The 16139-nt window shown below is 41.1% G+C and overlaps 1 protein-coding gene across 1 annotated transcript in view; it reads left to right on the top strand.

The window, feature by feature from the left end:
- Nucleotides 1-16139, top strand: part of ADCY8 (adenylate cyclase 8) — a 217733-nt gene that overhangs the window by 46073 nt on the left and 155521 nt on the right. Inside the window, exon 2 of the mRNA XM_019931940.3 lies at nucleotides 1191-1340. Within this exon, the coding sequence (XP_019787499.1) occupies nucleotides 1191-1340 (150 nt within the window). The remainder of the gene's footprint in view (nucleotides 1-1190; nucleotides 1341-16139) is intronic.

Here is a 16139-nt window from a genome sequence, read left to right as displayed (position 1 = left end):
ACTATGATTTTTGTTTGCTACTTCCAACACCCAGGTCAGATCAGAACAGGTCTATGTTGATCATCTTTTCCCTTGAGAAGGGGTCACATTTTTCTGTATATGCCCATGCCACGTAATTTCATGTTATGTTCAGGACATTGTGGATGTTATGTGGTTAAGACTCTGGATTCTCTTACATTCTTCTGGAAACTGTGATTTTTGTTTTGCTGTGCTGTATTTTAGAAAGTGGTTAACTTGGTTGGCATCAAATGACAATCTTTGTCTTTTGAAATGCAGTTCAAATCTCAGTTCAATTCTTTTATCATCACCTCAATCCTTTGCTGTTTGCCCTGTGCATATGTGGTTCAGGGAAGAGTTTATATAGGAATTTAAGGTTCCCCCTCATTGGTTCTCTTCCTTGGGGGCTTTTCCTCTCATTTTTCAGCAGCCATAGTTGTTCTGAACTCTGTTCTTTGCTTCTTCAGGCCACTGGGGTTTTCTGTTGGCGTTTTTCTCCCCTACCCTATACTGAGTGTTACCCGTCCGCAAGCTAAAGCCATAAAAAGCAAGAAATCCACACTGTGCTGTTTCTTTCTTCCAAGTGTTGACTCCCTTCCAGAATCTGCCTGCTTTTCTTCACTAGAGAGAAGTTTGGAAGGGGGCAAATGTGAAAGTACAACGTTTAATTTAAGAGTCCGGCCAGGAGATTTTGGAGCCTAGGAGATGGGTAACGGCAATGGAGATGGAAAGCAGTAGACAAATATGACATCTTCTCTTCAATTAGGAACATCAGGACCTACATGCTACTCAAGAAGAACTGGGTACCAAAGTCAAAATACAGTAGTACCATTCAGCTAACGCTTTTCCTGTTTTTTATTCATCTCTTTCTCTTCTTCTCACCTGGTTCCCCAACCCCTTAAGAAGAGGAAGAGAGAAGAAGCTGCCCTATTTTACTTGAGGTTTCCAATCCGAGTTCAAATTCAGACGTGGAGAGAGAGAAGCTTTAAATTGGATAGAGTGGTTGAGGGAGGTCTGAGGAGATGAGTTGACCCCAAGACCTGAATGAAGGTTCTACTAACCTGCTACTTAACATTTGGATTACTACCTTAAGATTTAGATTGGAAATTTTTATTTATTTACTTTTTCTCTTTGCCTGCAAACAGCTCTTGTTTTAACCACCTGACCAGGCTATGTCTGTATTTCTGTTTTAGGTTGTGGCCCAGGCAGTGTTATTCATGTGTATGAACACGGCTGGAATCTTTATCAGTTACCTGTCAGACCGGGCCCAGCGCCAAGCCTTCCTGGAGACACGGAGGTGTGTGGAAGCCAGGCTGCGCCTAGAGACGGAGAACCAAAGACAGGTACCAACTGGAAGGGCCATATGCCCTGGTTGTCACCTAGCCAGTCTCTGAATTACGTGGAGCTTTTTTCTCCCCAGACACATCCTGACTTGCAAGTGTTCTTTCAGAGTTTCTGTCTTGGGATCCCAGAGTCTAAAATATTGGGTTGGCCAAAAAGTTTGTTCGGGTTTTTCCATACGCTCTTTTGGAAATAGTTATGTTAGACTCACGGGTCAAAGCGAGTTAGCTTTATTCGCCACACTCAATTCATTGTTCCCCACAAGAAATAAAATGATTCTAGACATAAAGTGATTTTCTGACGCTTTTCACCGACATCTGTGTTTGTGGACAAGGCCACGGTTTCTGAAAACCATTAGCATTCTCATCTTTGACTCTCCTTTTTTCAAACTATAAATTGCTGTTTCAAATAAATTTTGTACTACATAGCAATTCAAATTATAGGAAGCTCAGAGGAAAATCTTTTACATGTGTAGTTCCTAATACTTCATCCTGATTTTCAGAAGACATCATTGAACACAATAAATTTTATGGAACATGATACCAATCCCAGGATAGGGGATGCCGAAAAGAAAGCAAGTTGGTTCAAGGTGGAGACCATGAGTTTTAGTTGGAGGAGGTTAAGATAAAGGAGTTTCTTGGACATCCTGACTGGGTGGATGTTATAAGGTTTTACAAAATAGCTTTGGCCTCAAATGATATGTTTCCCCAAAATAAAATTAGCTTTCAAAAAATAAAGATTTGCTCCTATTAAAATTATTCATATATTTACAATTAATGCATATCTTTGCCTCTGAAAGTAATGTTCAAATAGGAATAACAGGAATGTGTTAAAATTGGTTATAGAATGAGCATATTTTATGTTCAACATGTCTATATGCTCATGGGAATCCTATGCTCAATAGATTTATTAGTTCTACCGTACCAGGCTCTTTTTTAAAGTTACGTCTATGGACATATGCTTGTTATTTTAAGCTTTATGCCGTAATGGTTTGAGACATTATAAAGAAATTAGCTTCAAAAAATGCAACATTTTTTTTCATTTTAACCTGATCGAATCATCAGTAAAACGTGGATCTTTAAAATGAGCAAAGCCAGGTCTGTGTGATAATGAAGGAGGTGGACAGGTAGGGTGCAACCTGACAAAACTCAACTCCCACTGCCATATGTTATTGCCAGGGGCACAGAGGAAACTACTGAATTTCCAGAACCTACATGGATTTCATAGGATTCAGAATTAGGACGTTTCTAAGTTGAAGCCTAAAGCAATTATGGAACCTCCTAATAGATTTTTTGTAGCTGCCCTGAACATCACTATAAAATAATTTAGAAAAATAACTTTAAGAAAGAAATCGCCTTGTACAATAAACATCTCCCAGTATCTTCCAGGTTATATATACATATACATTGTGTTCTTCTGCAAAACAGAGCAGTTGCCACTGGCACGTCACTCTTTCCATGGGATCTATGCCAATTCAGACAGTGCTGCTGTATTAATAATTCATCAGCTGTTCTTGATGCTCTGTCACAACCAGAACTGCAATTGTGGGTAAGCTGTCTGCGAAGCTCAGTCTTTTATTTAATGTATATGAAATATTGGAGACGCTGAAAATGATTGCCTTATCATACCCATAAGGCTTTTTCTTCTTTTCCCATTCTCCAAGTTCAGTGTCTCAGAGTCACTATGAGGTAGTAATCTAACACAGTGAAGGGAGCTTCCTCCGTCCTCTCTAATCTTTATTTTTTTTTAAGTTGATGGAAGGAAGAAGAAAGTAATACACAGAGGTGAGAACAAGTGACAACTCGAATGTGGTGAAAAGTTCGCTAGAATTCGTTCCGCAGCCATATTACCTCCTAGTTGGCCACCTAAACCACTTAACTGTCAGTCCTAGGTTCCTCGTCCATACTTGGGACAGTACCTTTTATTTCAGCATTGTGTTTGCCTCAAATAAGGTGACATATATAAAGCAATACAAAACTATCAGTCAGCCTCATGTTTTTTATAGATGAAATACAATAAGAGGCTCTTTTGGTGGAAGGTTCTTTGCTCTGAGGATTAAGTAGAATATGCTGTTGGTTTGTTATAGCCCTGTGTGTACAGTTCTGATAAAGTATTTGTGGTCTATTGGCCACCCTCTTTCCCTCCCGGGCTAGTGTGTAAGCTAGCTGGCTCTGTATCATTCAGTGCTAAAATTACTTTCCATTGATACTGATCTCTGATTCAGGTTTCCATTGTCCCTGAGAACGTCCTCAGTGGTAGATGGGCAGAGAAGGCACAGGCTTTCAAATGAGACTGCCCAGGATTTGAAATCTTTCCTTAGTTGCTTACTATCCTAGTGAACATGAGCAAGCTCTGAGTCTTAGCCGTTCCACCTGTAGCATGGGGATAATGATACCCTTCCTGAAGAGGCTCCTTAATGGTTAAACATATCGTGTGCAGAGCCCTTGCAGCTCAGTGGAGTTTTTACTAGGGTGATGGTGTACGATGATTTATATGAATCAACCAGCATAGCTCAATCCCAAGGGGACTCGTTTGAGCACATGTTACGGATTGGCTCGTCGCAGGTGAAACCCCGCTTGAAAGTTATTCACACAGAAGGAAATCAGGACGGTGGCTCTCCTCGGGTGTGCGGTGATCAGAACTCAGCATTAGGCTCTCGGTATTTTAAATGTCAGTCACACATCCAACCCCATTTACGTTTTCAGAGCTAATTATAATACTGCAACTGTTAGAAATTCTATATCATGTGAAGGAAAACATTGCAAGTGCCTAAGTGACAGCAGATCCTTTTTCCTTAGGAAATTATCGCAAGGGAGACTAAACTGCATTTTGTTTTTGCACTTGCATACAGAACCAAGAGGTCTTATTCTACAGAAATGTTCAAGTTTTGTAGGATTTTTTTTCAAGAACTGGCTTTCTCTTGTGGTAGAATACAAAGGAAATATTTAAGTGACTTAATAGGTTCATCAATGAATTGATTCATTTATTGAGGATCTATTATGTGCCATGAGCTTTGCTGGACCCTGGGACTATAATGGTGACTAGCAATCAATTCCTGGTCTTACACAGTTTATGGACAGAGACGGACAACTACACAGACACCTATATGGTGTTTGGGTTCTACCTAAACGGAAGGTTGATAGAAGGTTAGCTAAAAGAAATGATGCCTGAGTTGACTTGTGAATAGGATTTAAAACTCAGTAGAGAAGCAGTAAAGAGTATGGCATGAAGGTCTCAAACAACACATATAAACATCTTGAAGGAAGAGAGAACACTGTCAGGGCACTTACAAGCACTCCCATGATCATTCATTTATTTATTCATCCACCCATTCATGGTGGAATTACAGAGATAAGTAACACTCAGTCTCTCCTCTGGATTGGATGAATAGAATTTTAATTATTGGAAGAGAAGGAAGAAAGAATTAGCAAAGGTACTGATGACAAGATATATATGATCTGATGAAGGCTGGCAACATTGGGAAGCAGGTTTCCTCTGATACCTCGCAGCAAAGTTGTGTGCTTTCTTGAGTACACTGCACTTTTCCACTCAGGGAAGATATCTACTTACTGAGTGTTAACCTGTGCAGTAGGCATTGTTCAATGTGCTCTGTATGTCAAAATGAACAAAATCTATTACAGATCTCTCTTACAGCATGCCACACTGGATCTGAATCACTGCATGCCTGTTTGTTAGGATAAACTGTCCCTTAAGAGTGACCTATGGTAGCAGTTTCTGAAAACCAGTGAGGAATAAATGGTTCTGAAATGACTGAGATTGTCAATATTTAATAATAATGTTTAATAATGGTTACTAATCATTTTTTCAAAGAAAAATTGCCAAGCAATAGCTAAAGGATAAGTGGCACATGAACCATGCTTCCTTTTGCTTGGTGGGTCCCACACCATGATGAGATACTTGAAGTCCTGAGAATCAGGCTTTTTCCTTGGATAACCTGAAGTTGCAGGCATTGTTCTTAAGGTCGAGAGCAAGCAGACAGGAGGAACCAGCAAATGCTAAAACTCTTTGCTCAAGGTCTCTTCTAAACTAGGTTTTTAACAAAGTTCCTTGAAGGTGACTCTCAACTTTACCATAACCCTGTTCCCTCCCATAACACCTGGCACAATACCAGGAAGAAACTACTGAATGGGCCCAAATGTTGACATTTTTAATTTAGATGATCGGCTTCAAGAAGTTGAGCACATGTTGGCTCTTTTTTTCTGGGAGGCAAGGACTTGGTCTTTTTCTTTTTTTTTTTTTTTAACAATTTTGTCATCAGTTGCAACTAGCACAGAGCATACTAAGCATCCCTTACCTGTCTGGTCTCTTGGTCTCCATCCCCAAAGCCTGGTCTGGTTCAGAACCAGTACACCGTAGGTGTCAAAAGCAAAACCTTCAATGTCTGGAAGATCTGGCTTCCAGTCCTACTTCCTGTGCTTCCTGGCTGTAGGGACTTAGGCAAACTACTCTCCTCTAAAAACCTTGATTTTGTGGGCGTAAGATGATCATAATGGTCCTACCTTCCTCCAAGGTTGTGGTGAGATTAAGGATGAACAGTTCTCAGCCCAAGGCGGAGGATGTGCTCAAGGCATATTAGAGAGGATGCTGTGATGACAATGACATTGATGTCACTCCTCTCTGCGGGAAAACCCTTCAATGGTAACATTCCCTCCAAGATAAAATTCAACCCCCCATGCATGACCCAACAGGTCCTCCAGGATCCACCCTTTTTACTCTCTCCTCACATCCCTTTCCGCCTCCTTGCCACACACATGAAACCAAATGACCAAATCAGCTCCCTGAACTGCTATTTCCCTGCTCTGTGTCATGTGGTTCTTGCAGCCTAGAAAGCCACGTCCCTCTCATTACTTTCAGAGTAATGTCTCTTGCCTGGATATACCGTTCCAGCACCCCTTCCTCAGTGAGGCTTGCTTGTTGAGTTGAAATGTTTTCCTTATACTTCCAACATGCCTTAAAGTTAACTGTATCATAGAACCTGTCATACTTTATAATGTTTACTAGTCTGCATTTCTCTTTGTCCATGGCCAATAAGGACTACTTAAAGGCAGCTCTTCTACATGATTCATCTGATTCTCTGGTATTTATCCAGCACGATGGCTGAAATATAAGATCTTCTGATTAACATTTATTAACTGAGTTATGTTGAATTCAAATTTTGGCTCCTTTCACCTCCACCTAAACCAGGGTCATGTTGTAATAATTCTTCTGTATAAAAGTAAAGAGACTTGGTACTTCTCTGGTGGTCTAGTGGTTAAGACTCCACACTTCCACTGCAGGGGGTTCCGGGTTGATCCCTGGTCAGGGAACTAAGATCCCACATGCCACATGGCATGGCCAAAAAAAAAAAAAAAAAAAAAATAGTAAAGAGACTTGTGCCCACCGTGATCCCCATTAAAAATTTGGAGGAGGACTCATCTAATTCAGGAGAGCCTTGGACAGGCTGAGAACGTGTCTTATACAGACTTGTGAAAGGAATTTTCCATCTGGAAGCTACGTCTTACAACATCTCTCTTTGGGGAGTTAGATTCTAATTATTGTAGTTTTTGTAATCCCACCTCTCTTGCAAATGATCCAAATGGCCCATATTTGTTTTAAATATTAAAATGAATTAATAGTTTTTCTTTCATCTTTGAGAATTGCCAAAACCTACTTATGGTAATCATGGCATTTTGAGGTGTCTCCGAAGCTCTGAGGGCCCCGGAATAAAGTTTCTGATGATGCTGTATGTTGCAACAGCAGGAAGATTATTATTAAATGCAGCAGATGTTTTAGCTGTGTTAAAGCAATTTTGTTTAACTTAAACATCTTTGTCAGACAATATTGGTGTAAGCTAATGGTTTGCACAATAGATTGGGTGAGAAAGTTGGGTTTCTTACAGAGTTTTGAGTTGGTTGTTTGAATGCATGTTGGTGCCCAATAGCATCTAGGGAAGTGTTTTTTCAGGCTCTAGATAACTGTTACCTAGTAAGGCAGAGCCTTGACATTCATTCATTCAAGGAAGAATCAAAGTTGACCTGGAATTTGCAGAACCTCAGAATGTTTGTTTTTTTCTGCTCCAGTTAGATAGGTCTTTTCATTATGCGCCAGAAAAACCTTTTTGTGCTATTCTCCTCTTACATTTAAGACCACCCATGTGCCAGGAACAAGACCATCATGTTCATCCTTATCTGATATTAATATATTTCATATTAACTATTCTCTAGTTTATAGTGGAACATTCTCAGTTTCCTGAATATTCTTCTTATCTTATTACACTCGTGCTTTTGCTTATGCTTTTCCCCTACCTGGTATAAATTCTTTTCATCCCTAAACCTTACCCACTCTTCAAAACTCAGCTGAAAGTTCACCTCCTCCACCAAGACCCTCTCTCTTCCACCTAGCTGTGACCTCCTTGAGTGTTTCACTTGTATATTTCTTTGGGGAATTAATCTTCTACATTCTGCTATGCTCTTGCTGTATTTTTCCTTCTACACTGTAAACTCTTTGAGGATTGGATACATGTTTCATTTGTGCTCTTCACAATAACTGTGGATCCAAGAGGGGGAAAACTCAAGCTAGGAAGAAAAGCAGAGACAATCAACATTTAATGGGTGCTATAACTGTGTTTGCTAAATGTCCGTTCACTCAAAAATAGATGTGAATAAATAGATTTGGGAAACACTCTCCTCCCATGATGTGATTGTTGGGTCCTTGTCCTCCAACCCAGGACTCTGATCTTTCTTTGACAATTAACAACGTTAACTTCCTCCATCTACCAGTCCAAGTTCACTTGTCTCTTATTCCTTTACATAGATGACTTCAGCCTAGGTAGAGTTCCGCCTAAGCAACATTTTAAAAGCTATATTTTGCCTGGAGGCATCTTCTCGATCATCTTACTCCTTGAAAACTTCTCTGCCTCTGTGCGCCACTTCTTTCGTAGTTTCGTTTCTTTTCTTTCAGGTGTGTTGGGGAGAAAAAGTAAAGTGTTCTTCCAATCACCATCTTCAGCCAATATATAACACTCCACAACTGTACTGTCCAATAGAATTTCCTGTGATGACTGGAAATATTCTGTATCTTTGTTTTCCAAATACCATTAACCACATATAACTATTTAGCAGCACATGAAATATAGTCAGTGTGACTGAGGAGTTGGTTTTTTATTTTAATTCTTTTAAATTTAAAGAACCATTAACTAGCCATTTTATCTCTTGTTTCTCTTTTGGGGATTTATCATGACTTCAACCATCACTTCTGGATGGTTCCATGTCAGTATCTCTAACACCATGTTATTTTCTGAGCTCCAGATGCCCAGCATCAACATCCTGCCGGACAGCTTCAGCTGCATCTCCCACAGGTACCACTGGCTCAGCCTGTCCTTGATTCTCTCATCCCCCCCAAATGCATTTTCTTTCTAATAGCACTTCCTTGTACCTGATTCACCCACATCAACTGTGGTACCAGTTCCTGTTGATGCCATAATCCCCTGTATTTACTCACTGTCCCTATATTTCTTTTTCTAACACTATTTAAGTCCTCCCACAGAATAGCTTCCTAACTGGCGCTAACCAGTTTCTAACCAGTGTGAACTGCTCTAACCACCTGGAGTCACTCCACCCTAAAATGATTCTGGAAAAAGAAGCTGTATTTCGCTTCTTCCCATTTTCTTTCTGATCTGTGACATGGGAGACTCGACACATATGTGAGACCTCATGAGAATGTATGGAGCACGAGCTCCTGTTTTCTCTGCATCTATACTTGTCCCTCTCCATCTCACAGAGAGTAAGAGTCCCGTGTAATGTATTCGTGTCCAGGCCTTATGTGGGGTAAGAATGCGGATCCTCCTCTCTCCACCGGGAGCCTGCCCGTGCAGGCTGCTTTCCTCCCCATAGGGAACCCACTGACTCAGTGAGCCCTACAGTGGCCCAGATGCTCCGTCTCTGGCTGAGGAGCTATAGGTAGTACAAAAAGAAGGCCTAGGACCCACATTGTTCACTCACTTTGCAGCCACGGCCCCCATCTTTTTTTTTTTTTTTTTTTTTTTTTTGCGGTACGCGGGCCTCTCACTGCTGTGGCCTCTCCCGTTGCGGAGCACAGGCTCCGGATGCACAGGCTCAGCGGCCATGGCTCACGGGCCCAGCCGCTCCGCGGCATGTGGGATCTTCCCGGACCGGGGCACGAATCCGCGTCCCCTGCATCGGCGCCACCAGGGAAGCCCGGTCCCCATCTTTTTTGCTAGTAATAAAGTGTCTTGATTCCTGTCTGCCTCTTGTATCTGTTTCTCAGCAGGTTCATTTGAGAGGTGAGGGATGAAACTCACTCACATCTCAAAACCCCAACAGAGTGTAATGCCTGTCAGGATCATCTTCTTGTGCCCAATTTTGATTATAGAAGATTTCACACTAAAGCCCCCCACGGATTGCTACCGCCTGTAGACTCTAAACCAATCTCGTTTGCGCTGTATCACAACCCATCCACTACCTGGCTCCTGTCCGACTTTTCAATCGTGTCACTTGCTACCACTGTCCTTGTACCGTTACTCTCCATCCAAACCAGTACGCATGCCGCACACTTCTGTGCCTTTGATTTCTTGCCCTCCAGGTCCAGGCTGTATCCTTCTCTGCCTTTCTCTGCCTCAGGAAGCTAACCTTTATGGATGCAACAGCAGGCTCGCTACCTCTAACTGCTGGTCGGGTTTGGACAAGGAGAGGCACTGGCTGGAGACTTGAGGGTGGGAAGGCGAAGAGGCCATGGATTTATCTCCTCACTGTCTACCTGGCTGGATGGTGCACTAACAGTGCTTCCATCTCTCTACCAAAGGCCACAGTTTCTCTCAGGCAGCCATTTCCTAAGGCTACAGGTTTTTCCAGGCTCCAGGAGTGTTTGTAGCTCTACTCTTCCTAGTTTTGGGGTGCTTGAGCACCCATTGTTGGGTTCCTTAACTCCGTATTAAACTCTTTCATTACACGTTTTGAGGTACCAACTGCATCCCTCCACTGTTCCCTTTGCATGATATGCCCAGCTCCCTCCATCTGTATTTGTGAGACAGTTTAGCAGAGCAGAAAGACAAGGAATCAGAAAAACTCTGCTCCGTCCAATATAGTAGCCACCACCACATGTGCATACTGAGCACCTGAAATGTGCCTAGTCTAAATTGGGATGTGCTGGGAGCATAAAATACACACCAGATTTTGAAGACAATACCAAGAAAAAAAAAAAGGAATGCAAATTATCTCATTGATAACTTTTTACATATTGGTTACATGCTGATTACACATGGAAATGATATATTTGGGGTATACAAGATTAAATAGAATATACCATTGACATGAATTTCAACTGTTTCTTTTTCCTTTTTTATGTGCGCACCGGCTCATATTCTATTTCTCCTGGACAGTGCCAGCTTAGATGCTCATCCCATGTCAATTTCCAACTTGCTCTTGTGACTTTGAACAACTTGTCGAATCCCTTTGTGCATGTTTCCTCATCTCTCAATTAGAAATGATAATGCATACCCGAACCCACAGGGGCATTCTGAGAGACAACTTATGTTATTTGCCTGAAAAAGTGTTATTTCAACTATAAAGAACTCCACAAATGTTAGGGCTATTTCTTTGAAAATCTCGCCAACACCCCAAACTGATGCTGAGACGTCCTCCCTTTAGAAAGCCTCCTCTGCGGTTTCCAGTCATGAACTACTTCTTTTTCCTTGGCACTTAGATATTTTTACTTAACACGGGTTCTTATCACGCTGCCTAGTGTTGCAGTTAGCACCGTGATCCCCTCTGTCAGTAAGATTTTGAACAGTGAGCAGACACACAGGGCTAATGGCCATTGAGCCTCCTGGCAGCTGACTTCACTCAAAGGATTTGTGTTTACCCCCTTGCAACTCTTGCAACCATCTGGCTGCCTAGTTCTTTGCAATCTTTCTAGCACATGATTTGCATCTTCTGGTGTGGCAGGAAGAGGGAAAGCTTTGCAGAAGAACAAACCTGGATGTGATCGCTAGTTACTCCACGTCTGGGTGACCTTGCGTGCACCACTGAAACTCTCTGAATGTTGGATCCTTTATCTGTCAAAAATGATAATCTCTCAAGGTTGCTGTGAGGAAATCAAGCAATATAGATGAGAGCTGGGCATTATAGTTGGTCCTTGAACTGTTGTACCACCTGGGCCACAGCCTGAGTTTTAAAACAGAACATGCTCCGATTCTAGTAACTATAGTTTTTCTTCTTGCTATTTGTGTTCTTATATCTGGCATCCCCGTGCAGTACTAATTTAAAATACTCTCCTTGATCCCAAGAGAGGCCATCATTATGCACTCATTTGCATGCTATTAACATTTACAGAGGCAGTTCAGATAGAAGAAATCAATCACCATCATTGCTCTCAACACCTTTGATCCAGCCGGGAGAAGCTGAAGAGCAGCTGAATAGCCATGTGGGGACCTTTTATCTCATAAATCCTTCCGGGGATTTTTGACTAAAGAAATTGGAATGGGAAACTTAATACAACCTAATAACTTTAATGCTGAAGGGAAGGTATGATTTGTAGCCTGGAGATAGTTGAAGGCACATTTCAAAAATGGTAGTAGAATAAACGAGGAGAAAATAAAATATGTATTTTTAAAAAATAATCCATGCTTAAAGTATTTTATTTCAGCTGGATGTGAGTATGGGTCCATTGAAGGGAATTCTATACTCTCTATTTTGCATAAGCCACACTCAAAATGGATTGACATTAAAGGGGGCAAATAATTTAAAAATACTTTTAGAGCAATCTGAGAGCCATTGTAGAATTTTCTTTGTTTCCCGTCTTTTGCAAATTTCATGCCCACACCTAATTTAAAAGCATTTTTTTAAGAAGGAAACTGAGAATTTCTTTAAAGATGATACAAATAGATGGAGAGATATACCATGTTCTTGGATTGGAAGAATCAACATTGTGAAAATGACTCTACTACCCAAAGCAATCTACAGATTCAATGCAATCCCCATCAAACTACCACTGGCATTTTTCACAGAACTAGAACAAAAACTTTCACAATTTGTATGGAAACACAAAAGACTCCGAGTAGCCAAAGCAATCTTGAGAAAGAAAAACGGAGCTGGAGGAATCAGGCTCTCTGACTTCAGACTATACTACAAAGCTACAGTAATCAAGGCAGTATGGTACTGGCAAAAAAACAGAAATATAGATCAATGGAACAGGATAGAAAGCCCAGAGATAAATCCACGCACATATGGTCACCTTATCTTTGATAAAGGAGGCAAGAATATACAGTGGAGAAAAGACAGTCTCTTCAATAAGTGGTGCTGGGAAAATTGGACAGCTACATGTAAAAGAATGAAATTAGAACACTCCCTAACACCATACACAAAAATAAACTCAAAATGGATTAAAGATCTAAATGTAAGGCCGGACACCATCAAACTCTTAGAGGAAAACGTAGGCAGAACACTATGACATAAATCACAGCAAGATCCTTTTTGACCCACCTCCTAGAGTAATGGAAATAAAAACAAAAATAAACAAATGGGACCTAATGAAACTTAAAAGCTTTTGCACAGCAAAGGAAACCATAAACAAGACGAAAAGACAACCCTCAGAACGGGAGAAAATATTTGCAAATGAAGCAACTGACAAAGGATTAATCTCCAAAACATACAAGCAACTCATGCAGCTCAATATCAAAAAAACAAAAAACCCAATCCAAAAATGGGCAGAAGACCTAAACAGAGATTTCTCCAAAGAAGATATACGGATTGCCAACAAGCACCTGAAAGAATGCTCAACATCAGTAGTCATTAGAGAAATGCAAATCAAAACTACAATGAGATATCATCTCACACCTGTCAGAATGGCCATCAACAAAAAATCTACAAACAATAAATGCTGGAGAGGGTGTGGAGAAAAGGGAACCCTCTTGCACTGTTGGTGGGAATGTAAATTGATACAGCCCCTATGGAGAACCGTGTGGAGGTTCCTTACAAAACTAAAAATAGAACTACCATACGACCCAGCAATCCCACTACTGGGCATATACCCTGAGAAAACCATAATTCAAAAAGAGTCATGTACCACAATGTTCATTGCAGCTCTATGTACAATAGCCAGGACATGGAAGCAACGTAAGTGTCCATTAACAGATGAATGGATAAAGGAGATGTGGCACATATATATAATGGAATATTGCTCAGCCATAAAAAGGAATGAAACTGAGTTATTTGTAGTGAGGTGGATGGACCTAGAGACTGTCATATGGAGTGAAGTAAGTCAGAAAGAGAAAAACAAATACCGTATGCTAACACATATATATGGAATCTAAAAAAGAAGAAAAGAAAAGAAAATGGTCAGAAGAACCTAGGGGCAAGATGGGAAAAATATGCAGACCTACTAGAGAATGGACTTGAGGACACGGGGAGGGGGAAAGATAAGGTGGGACAAAGTGAGAGAGTGGCATGGACATGTATACACTACCAAACGTAAAATAGATAGCTAGTGGGAAGCAGCCGCATAGTACAGGGAGATCAGCTTGGTGCTTTGTGACCACCTAGAGGGGTGGGATAGGGAGGGTGGGAGGGAGGGAGATGCAAGAGGGAAGAGATATGGGGACATATATATATATGTGTATAACTGATTCACTTTGTTATAAAGCAGAAACTGACACACCATTGTAAAGCAATTATACTCTAATAAAGATGTTAAAAAAAAAAAAGAAAGAAACTGAGTGTTTCTGAAGCATTCAACTTTTCATAGAAACAAAAACTTGCTTTCTTTTCACACTCACATTCTGTTGTTTGTACTGTATTTAATTACATTCTGTTTTAACAATTGCAACTACAGCTGACATAAACAAATTTGGAAACACACCTACTGCCTCTAGGTAAAGATACAACATAATTGATGCTGCAGACATGGGAGGTGGACTAGACTAGCTATGGGTATTTAACATGTTGGGGACGTCCTTCAGTAAGATAAGTTATTGGATCAGTTAAGTAGAGGTTTACTGTCATGCAATGCCATTTTGTAAATTATCTATGAAAGTAAAAAAATCCAAATGGGCCTTTAAAAATATTGAAACTATACTTGGTTAGCAGTCGGAGTCTATAAAGTTGAGACTGGCTGAGAACTAGGCTCTCAAAGCAAGTAGAAATTTGGCGTGAAGTGAAATCATCATTTCAACCTCCATTCACTCAACAAGCATAGATCCTTCCTTCTTCAAAGCTTTTGTGTCTTCAGTATTTCCTCTCAGTGAACAGAATCAGTGGTCCACCAGCTCTCCAAGTCACACTAGCTCCTCGTCTCCATCTTCCCTGATATCCGGTCATGATCATGAGCAGTTGGATCGTCTTCTTGGCCATCACTCCTATTTTTCTCCACCTTTCTAACCCTACTTCTTGTTCCATTTCTCTCCCGGATTGCGGTAACAGCCCCTTCACTCCCTACATGTTGTTCTCCATGCCACAGCCAGAGTGATCCTTATAAAATCAAAATCTGCTCAGGTCACCTCCATGACTTCTATACTGGATTGAATAGCGCCTGCCCCCCAATTCACGTCCACTCGAACCTCAGAATATGACCTTATTTGGAAGGAGGGCCTTTGCAGATGTAATCAAGTTAGGATGAATTTATACTGGATTAGGAGGAAGCTTAATTCAGTATGACTGGTGTTCTTATAAGAAGAAGAGAGGACACACAGAAACACAGAGAGAAGAAACATACAGGGGAAAATACCATGTGAAAACAAAGGCAGAGATTGGCATGAGGCATCCCAGAGACTGCTGGTAACCACCGGAAGCAGGGAGAATGGACAGTTTCTTCTCTACGAGCCCCCACGAAGGAACCAACCTGCTTACACCTTGATTTCAGACTCCTGACCTCCAGAACTTTGAGAGAAGAAATTTCTGCTGTTTTAAGTCATCCAGTTTTGTGGTGACTTTTTATAGCACTCCTAGGGACTTAATACAAGTTCCCACTGCCTTTAGAATGAAATCCAATTCATTTCTTACCTCTCCACCTAAAACATTAGCTGGATAGAAGTAGCAATAACTAGCCCACATATCGCATTTACTACGTGCTAGATGTTAGACGATACACTTTACGTATATTACTTTATTTTATTTAATCCTCAGAGCAACCTTATGAGGTGGGTGGTATTCTAACCTCCATTTTATAGATGAGGAAACCAATAAACAGAGAGGTTATGTAATAGCTAGTAAGTTGCAGAGCTAGACCGTCTTGCTCCAGAGCCTGTATACCAACTGTTATGCCGTGTGGGTTAATAAAGTCTCCTGGACATGCCACCCTGTTCACAATCTGTGCATCATCATACATCCCTCCCTCCTTTGGGAGGGCTCTTGCCCTCTCTTCCTCACTGGAGACTCTCCAACTAGTTTTGGTCTTAGCAGTAGGGAGAATGCATTGCCTCATGTTACTGAGTATCTAGGGGTAGGTGCACAGATGCCTCACCAGGACTATGGTGTAATCAATGGTAATAAACAGAGAGACTTGGGGAAATCAAATCCGTTTTCTTAAGTAGGGAAAAGTTATAGGGATTCTACCGAGAGAAGCGTCTAGTGGAGGTGCTAGCTTCCAATGAAACCTCCATGAAAGTTTCTCCTGCCAGTGATGGAGTCCAGGAGGCCCAAGAGTAGTGTAGGGTTTGGGGGCAGTTCCCTTTGCTTTTCTCACATGGGATTTTTATGCTCTCCTTTCTTCTCCCAGCTATTCCAAAGGCCCCAGCTTTGCACCTGCCTACTCACCGAGTGCAAGAAACTGATAACCACTGAAGATTATTT

Source organism: Tursiops truncatus, chromosome 17, assembly GCF_011762595.2.
Source record: "Tursiops truncatus isolate mTurTru1 chromosome 17, mTurTru1.mat.Y, whole genome shotgun sequence".
In the NCBI taxonomy this organism is placed as follows: domain Eukaryota; kingdom Metazoa; phylum Chordata; class Mammalia; order Artiodactyla; family Delphinidae; genus Tursiops; species Tursiops truncatus.
This window is presented reverse-complemented; position numbering and strand designations above follow the sequence as displayed.